Below are 12,432 nucleotides of genomic sequence, written 5' to 3'. Positions count from 1 at the left end.
CCTCTTCTCCTTAACCCTTTTCCCACTACATCCAGTGAAAAGCAGCTGCCTCTCCTTACTGCCTGGCATCCCACTACACTGGGATGTGAAACACTGTCAAAGGTCTTCTTCCTGCCTGAGGAAAGGACTATCCAGGGTAAAATACACCAAAGACTACAGAGCCAGCACTCAGGCACTGTACCTCCACATTATAAACCAGAATCTGAATCGTCTCATGCAACCTTCAACTACACAAAAACAAAAAAAGGAACCAATCAAACTGAAAATCAGACAGGTCAATGAAAGCGAGTATGCATAAGTGAGAGTCTCCAGTTACCCAGACCACAGAAATAAAGCAGGAAGTCAGTGCTCAACTCTACCTTCAGCTAATTCAGCCTCATTACAATCATCCCTGCTAGAGTGTTACCTACTTTTTGCTAGGACTGTATCAAGCCCATCATATCTTTCACTCCTATTTCTTAGGATATATCTACAAAAGAACTCTAAAAGCTATTGAAAGCAGTTGAGTAACAATAACAATATAGAAACTGGATCAGATATGCTGACAATTTTGAGCTTTTTCCTGTTGGAAGGCAACACTGAAATCATTCAGAGTAAAAACCAACAGGTTAGTCCAGCATTTCAGCTCCCACCAGCAGTGATGGTGTGCTAGCACTTCACATTCAACACTGGCAGCTGTCAGGTGCAGCAGACACACTGCATTCTACCACCCCTGCTCCAGGGTAAAAAAAGCTGGCAAAAAGGCAGAGTAAGGACAGATCTTTCTGACAAAAGTACTTAAATTCATTTTAAATTTTTAGACACCATTTAAACTTAGGGACAATTAAATTAATTTCAAATAGATGTTCTAATAATTGAGGGAAACTAAAAATTGTGGGCCATTTGCATCATCCACTGGCACATTTGTTTCTTATTCTTGAATTTCTTTCTCCACAATTGAGACAGCATGTAACTATTAAATTTCTGTTAATTAATATTCATAATTTGCTGCACAAGAAGAGTTACAAATCCATTTCTTTGGTATGATTTGTTAGCTGCTTTTTTTTTTTTTTTTTTAAATGAAAGATTGTCTCACAATGCTGAATTTACATGCCCATTTAAGAACTGGTGGAAATATTATTTTCAAACAGTTATAATGCCACCACTTCTAAGAGATAAGGACATCACTTCTTGCCCCCTTGGGTCCCAGAGGAGACTGCAGCTCCTACATTCTGCATACTCTGCTACACAGAGTGAAAAGCAATTATCTATGAGACAGTCAGTTGCAGGGATGAGGACAAGCTCTTGCAAGGAAAGTGGTAAATTGAGCAATGCCAATCATGGTGAGGTTTCTCTTCTTTATTGGCAGTGAAGAAACAAATCCCTGGCGTGAACAGCAGCTTCTTCCTGCTGCAGCAAGTGACATGCAATGAGTGCTGGTGAACTTTGAGCCTTGGAACAGAGCTCTGACCTAGATCTTGTCCAACATGATTCCTCGTGGATCTTGGGAGATCCCAGCCATATGACACAAGAGTATCCTGACAATGCTGCAAACACCTACCCAGAAGAGGTAAATGCACTCCTTAAGAATTTCACTGACTTTAGGGAAAAGATCCACTTGAATTATGATCCAAACATGCATTTTCTCTGCAAGTTCAAGACAATTTCCTTGAGTCCCTTACAAGTGATATTGCACTCTTCTGAAAGCATTCTCATAGTGACAGGTAACTTAAAAATGCATTCTTTATTTACTTTGATGCCAGCATCCTCTATGAAACATGCTGCTTTATAGACATGAATGTATCATAATAATTAAAAAAAATTTTCATAATTAATTCTTCCTGGTCAACATAATGACTAACAAAATATTTACAAATAAAATAAATATCCCATTTTCATTAAAACCATATGTTCTACAACACAATACAAACAACAGCATGCAACTGAAAGACTAAATCTGTAATTAATATATTTACAACGTACTCTATTAAATCAGGAAGACCTTTGTAGATATCTTCATCATCGACACTTTCTTCTGTAGGGAAGGGCCTATAGAAGGAAAAATAGCATTAATTACAGACATCACTAGTCATATGGTGGATTTCCATTTGGTTTCCAAAATTTTCACAAAAATTATTGTATACTGTATGTTGCATATTGTGCTTATATCTTCCTCCCTTTCTCTGTATCTATATTTCATTATGTGGACTGACAATATAATAAAAATCCTACTGGACACAGTTGTTATAAATCACCACTAATACACATCGTTGACATTTTTCAACTGGAAAAAATCATCAAAACTTTCAGGTTAGGTCTGGTAGGGGTTCTTTTGGTTTCTTTTTGAAAACAAGAATCTCACAAACTTGGCCAATTTTTACGATTTTTTAGAAGTAAGAAAGAAGAGAAACCCCATTTGTCTTTACATAAATCAGCACTGCATCAGCTTGATTTCTGACCCCTGTGTCACAATTATCACAAGTTCTGCAATACCAGCTGTTCCTCTGTTCACCTCCCACTTCAGCATGAGCCATACACATAACTCAGGCCCTTCAGTGAGCGTACCAGAGGTAGCAGATACCTTTTGTAACCCCTCAGGGCTCCAGAGCCAGGCTTTGCTGCCCACCTGGCTCTCTGCCTTACAGCTAGAGAAGTTCTTAGCGGCAGACACAGGCTATACTGCCTCTAACAACTTTTCCAAGGAGCATTACACCATCACTCTCACCATTCCCTACGGCAACAGCATACCTTATTCCTGTGCCTAATGCAATAGGAGTGCGGGAAAGCTTAGAAAGCGTTTCTATCACCTGCAGAAGAGAGAAACAGAAACTGTGATTAGTTGTAGAACAATAAAGCAATAAAACATTTTGTTCTCTATTGTTTCATTATCAGCAGCACTACCTCAAATCAAATGATACAAACAGAGACAAAATCTGGCTGTACCAAACAGACAACTGGACGTGGATGCACCTGTAACCAAGTTCAGTCCCGGAGAGCTCCTGAAGCGCTCGGTGTCCCCGGGGCAGCTGCCGGCGGAGCTGCGCTCTGGCGCACGGCGGGCAGCAGGGGGAGCCGCAGCCCGAGGCAGCCGCAGCCCGAGGCAGCCGGGCTGCCCGGGGACGCTGAGCCCGCTGCCATCGGCCCCGCAGCCGGGGCTGCACTGAGGAGCCCTGAACCCTTCCTCGCCGCCGGCACACGGCAGCAGCTGGAAGAGCTCATGCTAAGAGAATACCGCCTGTACCCGCTGAGGTTACACACAAAGCGAGGGGGAGCATTAGGAAGGGTAGAACACACACACGGTCACACACATGCAGTTGTTTTGCTGGCAATTGAATTAATACAAGACCTACTTTGATTCTGCCTGCATCTCTGTCATAACTATTTACTCATACTCATATATACAAGTCTTATTTGCTAGAGAGAGAAAATGACCCAAAATAACAACCTGCCTGAATTTCTATACTTCCAATGACAAGGTTTCCCCTGAACTCCTCAGAAGTTTCAGCCTGTATCTTTTCAAATCAAAATCAATATTAAGTTGAAGAGAAATCTCAAAATTGAGTATAGCAATTCTACATTTCTACAATTCACAGGCATTTGGGAATAATCTCTACAATTTCAGTTGTTTATTTTTGAAGTTCTAATTACAAGACTACCATGACCATAAAAGAGAGTTAAAAGTGCATCTCTCAAAGGAAGGAAAATTACATGTTTAGACAGGAGAATGACAAAGTAAAAGCCACAAAAAAATATCACAAACTACAGCTTAAACCGAAGTTACAAAACCTACATAGTGAATCATATTTCATAGGCACAGGAGCAAAATTAAGAATTAATGTTAGATTAATCCTCTGAAAGCAATATTTGGAGTTCATTTCAGCTGCTGTGAAAATTAATGCCACAAAAAGCTCGTTTTGCCTTACAGCAAAGAATAATAAAAACAAATAATTATGCCATTAACATAATCAAAAATGAGGGCACATATTTCCCCTCTGAACAGAAGAAATGCAATGTAGTCTAGAATAAGCTTTAGAAATTGTGAATAAGTTTCTTGAATAAATGACAAAATTAATTTTAAAACTATTTCACACTAATCAAAAGGTCAAAAGATAAAAAAGACCTCTTTACCAAGTCTTACTGTTGCTGGGGAGTTCCAGTTTTTGTAGGAGACCAGAGCCTGCCCCTGCACACCTGCAAGAATCCCTGCACAGGGCTGCAAGGAGCGCTGAGCCACACGAGACAAGATGCTGTGGGATTCAATGGCAAAATGATCTGTCCTGACACATGGGTGGGCATTGAGGGGCAAAATCACAGGAGGCTTCAAGGTTCTCAAAACAAAGAGGGGCAAGTCTGGTGAGCTGAATATCCCCTACTTGTTTCAACATGATATTTCTCAGCATACAAAAAAATCTTTTGCAAACTATTCCACCCACACAGACCCTTTTCCTTAGAGGGATTCTCACTTATCTAGCATAATCAAACCCAGGAGATATATGGCTTACTCTTCACAGTTAATTACAGTTTCTTCAAGATAACAAAAAAGAAATTTAAAAAAAAAATAGGTAACTAGCAAATGTTATTCCCAAAGTGACATTTTAGAGCTGTCAATATAAACATGAACAAAAGCAAGATTTATAAATAAGAGGAATAGAAAAACTCTTTCAGGAACTGAAGTGAGAACTTGGAGGGGGTGGGCACAGAGGCCCACGATGACACCCACACACTGGGGAAGCCAGAGAAGCATTTACCAGAAAATGCACAGAGAAAAGGACAGAGAAAGGAACTGTACAACTATGGACAACAGAGACTATAAGAATCTTCCCTGCTCTTAGAACAGAAACCATTAAGCATTGCAGTCTCTAGTAAAGATTAGAACACTGATTCAACTTCCACAGAATAAAAGATAATGCTTACCCGTTGAACCACTCCTATTAAACCACAGCTTAAAACAGCACTGTCAAGAAACAGAACCATGTCTACTGAGGAGCATTTTTCTTGCAGTTGTGGTTTCCCTAAAGAATTCCGAGTAAATGTCAAGAATACTTACACCAGTAATCACACGAGGAATTACCACTTCTGGTCAAAACACTTTACACATATCATATACATGTAAATGTATCTGCTCCAAAAAAAAAGGTGGGGCAAAGCAAGATTCTCCTTCCACTTGAAATTTCAGTTCTTTGGTTCTGAGCCCTGCAGAAACAACTAAGAGTTCCCAAATTTCAAGGTCCACGGGGATGACTGCAGTTCTGTATGGGCTGAGTTGTCAGATAAACAAACAGAATTTCAATAGTCATTCAGCAAAATAAACTTAAATGCAGCAAAATGTCTGATTTTCAATAACTTACAAAGGAAAGACTCAGGGGTTTTTCAGCACAGTCCTAGTTTGAAGCCCTATACAGCTGACATGAGGGAACCTATAATATTGTGCAATTCTGAACTCCAAAATTATAATGTACTGTACACATTAAAATCCCTAACATTCAATTTAGCACTGTGCATGTGCTTTTTTTGCTTTGCTCTCTTCCTTTCAGCAGTGCCTTAATCCTTTTCACACATTTAACCCTAAATGATCACCCAGCTCTCTTCCAAAGAAAGGACTCTGACAGATGCTCCTGTACTTTGAATGAGGCTTGACTGGATCTTAGTTTAAGTGCAAAAGTAGCACTCCTTGCTTGTACAAAGTCCAAAACAACAGGGATTCCATGCCTGGTGCTGCTCTGCAACAAACTGTACAAAGGGCTGCAGAGCTTTGCACACACACACACTACCACCAGAAAGAGTCAGCAAAAAACAGTTACTGAGTAAAGATTCCTAATTGACATTCTGGCCAACTACAACACACAAAAAAAGAGAAACATTTATACTCCAAACATCCCACAACGACTACATTCCTGCACACTGAAAAGCTCAGTAACTCTAGGATTCAACTGACACTGGGAGATATTAGCAAGAGGCTTCAAGGCATAGAAGGAAGCCTCACTGCACCCACCCCAGTACAGCTCCTTTGCACTGCCTAACACAATGAGACAGAGGTTAAGCAGGTCTTCAGAAGTCACATCAAAGTCACACTCACTTCAAGAAGATGTGAACATCCAAGTTTGTTTTTCAGTACATAGCGAGTTTATGCAAAGTATGACATGAAATTCAAACCTACAGCACTGGAAGAGGAAGCACACCTCAGCCCACACCCTGGTGAGTGGCTCTGCTCATGTTTCAGGCACTGCTGGCAAGAGCAATGGTCTCACACTGTTCATTAACTCTTTACTTCATTAGGAATTCTAACAGGTTTTTTTTTGTTTGGTTTTTTTTTTTTTTTTGCCTTGATATTTATTATGGCTTAACTTGACTTACAGTTGTAGGTCCGACTCTCCAGTTTATGTAAGAACTTTAATATGCCTTGCCAAAACATTATTTTGTAATTTCCTGCAGCCGTACTCTTCAGTTAATCACATCAGATATTCCTGTGTCTGCTTACAGCAGCAGTACACTAGAGGGACTATTTTACTACTTTCCATAGCAGTAGTGTGTCTGAGTTTAAAATGTTCCTTTTTAAAGTATTTTAGTGGTGTCTCTTTTTAATCTTGTTTCTTTAAAAAGAACTTGCAAACCATGCAGTTAAAGAACAGCTTAAGTACGTTTTAAAAATACTTTTCCACTTTTAGAACAAACAGAAGTAAATAATTTTGCAACTCACTGTCTCCCCAAACAAGAAATAATTCCATGTTACTGACAGCTGCTGTAAGGACTATGCCCATATTTATATTTCTGATATTTCCCTAAACTGAAAATGGTAAGTGATCAACAAATATTGACAGCAACAGTTTCATAGTTTATACCAATAAAACCTAGAAAGACTCACTTGTGGTTAGATCATCAAAGCAGTTGCTTCCACGCAGGCACTTAAATCAATTTTCCTAAAACATGGTAAAAGTCAGATCTCTAGGCAGATCATGAAAAATAAAAAGCCAGTGCATATAGAAATCCAGTGTTTCTGAAGAACACAACATCATACATTCTCTGTATCATGGGATGAGGCTCTTATGAGGCCAATTTTAACTGCCACATATCCAGGACACTTTAAAGCCAGAACTGCCAGTCATGCCCACATGCTGAGTGAGTTCTCCTGAAGCTGTTTTCACTCATTCCCAGACTGGTGAGAAGGAGAGGAAAGAGAAACATCAATTTGTGTCTCTGTCACTCAGAGGTAAGATGAAAATGCTATACATAAATATATTCTCAAATTACTTATATTAAGAAAGCTTTATCTTTTGCTACTGTACAGAATTTACCAGGCTCTGGACAGCCCTAGATCAATACTTCATTTGCCACAGAGGGAGGTGGGGGGCAGTTGAAATACATATATATATTAATATGTATTAATATTGTACACTAATCCATCATCAACTTTTGAACCAAAAGACCTCTAGGAACTGCTACATTTCTATTTTACTTGGTTAACAGATAAAAAAAAAAAAAAAAAAAAAGAGGAAAATACATTAAGCCAGACAACTTCAGGGTGATTACACAGCTGCTGATCTAATGAGCATATTATTCCAAGTAAAGTGTGTTCATAAGTTAAATTGAACATTTTCTCTCCATCTGCCTTTGGGTACCATGTTAGTAGTCCATGTTGGTTTAGGCCAGTTTTAATCAAACCTTGAGCCTCTAGGGAAGGAGAAAGGATGAAGGGCTTTTTTAAAAGGCAAAATGAATGAAAACTCCTTAAAATAAAAGGAAAAAGAAAGGGGAAGAAAAAAAATAAAAACACCAGGGAGAGAAGGGAAACCCTGACCTAAAAGAAAACCTTTGTTTCACATGCTGGCACCTCTAACAGGCCCTTAAAAACAGAAACCAGATTTCAAATGCCAGCTATGCAAATATGCCTCTACTAGATACTGCTGAGGCATGCACTGAAGTGTCAAAGCCATACAGACACAAAGATGTGAAAGACAATTTACAGCCTTGGCACCTGCACCAACACCTCCTTAGGAACAGGACAGACAGCAGACCTCCAGCAGGTAGAAATGTCATCATCTGTGTTTCATTACACAAAGCTTCACATATAGCTATATCCTGATTTTCACCTCATTCAGGTGAAATCCAGGCTTTTGGTGTAGAGCACTGATAGGTGCAATCCAAAAGAAAGGCACAAATTTACTTTCCACTGGGGTAATCACCAGCTGTGGGATGCTGCCTGTTTTCTCACTGACATCACCTTCAGCCATCCTGATTCCAGCTCTCTCATTGTCCGTATCCATTCTTCATTTCCCCTGAACTACACCCTAAGGAAACACATCTGACAACTACTTCATCCCTCTTTCCCATCAAGGCTTCACACTGGCATAGGAGCAATAAGGAAAACAGACCGACTGTACCAGGGAGCCATGGCAGAGAAATTCACAACCCGGAGCCAAGTCTTTGTGACTGACAGGAGCCTGCCAGCAACTGTGAAAAAAAAAGGCTTGAAACCAGGTGCCAAATGCTTTCATGCAGAGGCAGCAAGGGTACGACTGCTGTAAAAGCTGGTTTTGGCAGTCATGCACATCTCCTCTGAGCACTGAGCCCCAGCTCCAGCTGCAGGAGGAGAGCTCAGAGGTGCTGTTGTGCTGCAGGGGGAAGCCTGGCTGGCTCTGGGCATGCAGACCTTCATACCCTACATGCATTGCCCTAGGGAGGTCTCATCTCGGATGCATTCTCCCTAGTGTTAGTGTCTCCACAATGAAGTGGCAGGAAAGTTTCTGCAGAGTAAATAAATAAATAAATAACCTTCCTGGGTGTTGCCGATCTATTCGTAGATAAGCTAAATACAGAGATGCAAACCGCTGGGACTTCAAAAGCCCCGGGGAATCAACAGCTACAGAAGATGCAATTTTTTTCTCCAAAGTCTTCTAAGAAGGAGAGGTGAGACAGGCAGTTTGGAACCAGGAAGGCGGGCAAAGCTTTTAGAATGTAAGTTTTACAAACCATTCAAAGATATGAGAACAGATGACCTGCTGTCCAAAAGGACAAGTTGATGCCAAGAATATTTACCCTCTTTTGCACACTGAACATTTTACTCCTTTTATCAGAAGTGATAACTCTGATCATGCAAACTCTGGAAGTAGAACAGTGGGACCGGCTGACAACTGCACACATGAATCCTAAACATTAAAGGAGGAAAACCAAAACCAAATGCTCTCTGGGAATCTGTAAAACTCAATATCATGTTATTAGAACTATAATGAGCAAGTCTTGACTAATCAATATCCAATAAGGGACACAAATGTATGCATATGTTTTTAAATTGTGCTTAAAACCACATTTTTCAAATTTTAGGTCTCTGATGAGACTACAGCCAAAAGCCTATACTCTAGTGACTACAGTCACTAGTCCAAAAGCAAGAAAGGTTCCCTAGATGGCTCACTTCTTACAGAGAAATGAGAAACTTTAAATTGCACAAGCACAGTCCTGCTCATCCTTTGGTTCATTTTGTCCACAAGGCCGAGAGACTCCCTAACTCAAGCACGGGGGGAAGGAGTTTGAGCAGCTGCTTCCTGTCTGCAGCTCGTGGTTTTGATTCTCTGAATACCTTCCAGCCCTCAGAATGCCTTCTGGGGTGCTAAGTTTGGGGCTGGTTTTTTGGTTGGATTCGTTTGTTTTTTTTCTTTTTAAGCTCTTGCTTAAAGAATGACAACTATACTTTAAGCATTGCTGTGTTACAAACACTGCAACTAATAGCATTAAGTGCAGACTGCCTCAGAGCATGCTGTTCTTCTAAACATGGAATTGGAGTTTGTCCTTTCTGGTGCATTTACTACATTTCAGGTTTTGTATTGAGAGCAAAAGAATTTAAAAGGCTATTCCTAGGACAGTACTGCAAAACCTATCTGCTGTTAAGTCATTCCAGTTCCCTACAGAGTAAACACTACTAGTATAACCTATACTTAGAAACAGCATCTTTGAGCTGTTTTCAGCTTTGATCAAGTGCTTGTTTTCAATGCTTTTTGAACACTCTTACTGATGATACCTTTTTTTTTTTTTACCATATTTTATATGGGTCATAACAGTAATCAATCATGAAAGAAATGGCTTTTTCCTGCATTGTAAAGAGGATATTTTAATACAATTTTTTTCTTTAACCTAAATATAAGTATTCCTTTTAAAATCTCTAATGACTGAACAGGGATATTATTAAATGTGTTCAGACATTGGACTTGTGGGGTTTTTTTTAAATAGGAAAGGACGTAAATCAGTGCTGTGTGTTTTCCAAAGTTACATTCTTTTGCCTCTGCACTTTAACAGACTTCAGAAGAGTATTTTTATATGTTTCAAAAAGAACAAGCAAATTCTCTAAAGTGCAATTACCAGTTTATACATTTTGTACAGATTTTGTGTGTTCATGACCTTGGATGTTTAAAATTGGCATACAGGTATTTTAGAAGGAAATTAGTGCTTACATATTCATTATCGATTGCACCTTCAATACTGTTCTAGGTATGCATCCTGCAGTTTAAGTGACATGTGGTTTCCTCACTCCCACTGTGTTACTTCACTTTAATATTTAAACAGATTCTTTGTCAATTTTGATCATGGCAAGAACAATACTCAGAGGAGGCTGTGAAATGGAGTTTTTCTTCCTCTTTTCTGCTAAAAGCAGAGGAAGAGTTTTTCTTCCTGTCTTGGGTGAATCAGTCACTGCCACACTTCTCGCTTTTCTGAGCTTACTGTAACCATTGACTACACAAATTTAACTAGTATGTGGCTTTGCTTAGTGGTACCAAGTCACACCTGAACCATGAGTTGAATTTACTCCAGTACACAATCATTGAAGACAGGAATATTTATTAGGCATAAATATACACTGTATATCTCCTTATTCTCTGCAAGAAATAAAAATTCCCTTCTATACACTGCAATGGGAATGAGCTGTTCTCTTTGCTGCAGTTACCCTCCCAGTGGCTCACAAAACCCCACAGCAATCTTTCAGGCCTCGCACTCTTTGGAGATATCTCTACCAGAAGAGACAAGGGATTAGAACAGTCCAACAGAAAACACTTGGCTCCAACCCTACAAAAAGATACACAGTAAACAGGATGGCATAACTCAGATATTTCACTGTCTTCCACTCATTTTAAAAATCATCAGCTTTGATATAAAAAAATATTTAACTTGAGAAGATATTCTGCAAGAGAAGTGGCATTGTCAGCTTCTATTATTGAAAATCGGTAAGAGCAGTGGTTTGGTTTTCTCTCTAATCATCTGTTCATTTAGATTAAAAAGATATCTAAGGACACTTGCAGTAGTGGAAGAAAATATGCAGAAAGATACATTCCCATCGTGTTTGTACCCAATTCTCCTTGAGCTGGATCCTTATACTGAAAATTACAAAATTAATGAGAGAAACTACTTGCTATTTTTATTTTTTTACTGTTTAATTATTTTCGTATTACCCTGAACATGCAGTAGCTTGCAGGTTGTATTATCTATGTGCTACCCTTCCAAAATGCCACTGCAGAACGAAAGAGAAAGTGGGAGTGATTCCTCTCTTTTTTTAATATGTTTTTGAAAGTGTTGTTCTTTAGTTTTCACTTGTCTGGAGGTTGAAAAGAACATTTTGTGTTCTTAAAGTTAGATGGGGATCATAGTATGTATTTTAGATGTAGATACTGTGATAAATAGGAGCAAACCAGAGATACCCATCATTAACCATATAGTCATATTTACTATTGAGATGTCTCTTGGAATTTCACCAGCTTTGCTGACTACAGAAACTTTTGTCCTCTACTTTGTCCTCTTCACCCACTGTTCTAACCCAACGCTATCGTTATGTCATAAACTACATTTGAGAACTGACAAGCAGAGACAGAGAGAGGGATAAGATTTCTTAGCATGTAATTCTGAAGGGCAGGTAAGGTCCACTGCTTATTTCCTAGGTCTACCACATCAAGAGGCATTCTGCCACAGTAGAGGCAGTAATCTCTGACATTAATAGTGCCTCTTAGAGCACACAAGATTGCACCTCGCTTTCACTTTATAGGGTTTATAGGCATTTCCAAATATTTGTTGTGGAATTGCGCTTAAAAACATTTGTGAAAGGGCACGGGACTGAACACATCCCAGACTGGTAACAAGTCCTGAAATTTCATCTAAGGCCAACTTCAGTGCTCACAGTTTATGATAAAAACACCAGTAGCACATATGAGTTCAATGAAACTCTTGACATGAATTCAGTTGGGTATTTCAATCCAATACAGCGAGTCCAAACCAAACGCAATATCCCAAGCGTTATCAGACCTGCTCCAGTCAATCAGCAGCAGCCTACATTGAGTAAATGCAAGAGCTAACTTGCAAGGGCCAACTAGACAAGCAGATGCACCTAGAAAACACACCAGAAAAGGTCATGCTTAGAGAAAAACAGGATCTCACATCATTTGTAGCCAACGTGGAAAGGCATTTTGGGGACATAAAATT

The 12,432-nt window shown here is 39.4% G+C and overlaps 1 protein-coding gene across 1 annotated transcript in view; it reads right to left on the bottom strand.

Annotated features, from left to right (window-relative positions):
* The window catches only part of VAV3 (vav guanine nucleotide exchange factor 3), a 150,918-nt gene that overhangs the window by 94,715 nt on the left and 43,771 nt on the right, over positions 1-12,432 (bottom strand). The window contains exons 3-4 of the mRNA XM_058843133.1: positions 2,728-2,786; positions 1,963-2,028 (exon numbers count right to left, since the gene is read on the bottom strand). Of these exons, the coding sequence (XP_058699116.1) occupies positions 1,963-2,028; positions 2,728-2,786 (125 nt within the window). The remainder of the gene's footprint in view (positions 1-1,962; positions 2,029-2,727; positions 2,787-12,432) is intronic.

The sequence above is a fragment of the Poecile atricapillus genome, chromosome 7 (assembly GCF_030490865.1).
Source record: "Poecile atricapillus isolate bPoeAtr1 chromosome 7, bPoeAtr1.hap1, whole genome shotgun sequence".
NCBI classification, from domain to species: domain Eukaryota; kingdom Metazoa; phylum Chordata; class Aves; order Passeriformes; family Paridae; genus Poecile; species Poecile atricapillus.
Note: the sequence above shows the minus strand (reverse complement) of the source record. Positions and strands in the feature narration are given on the sequence as shown.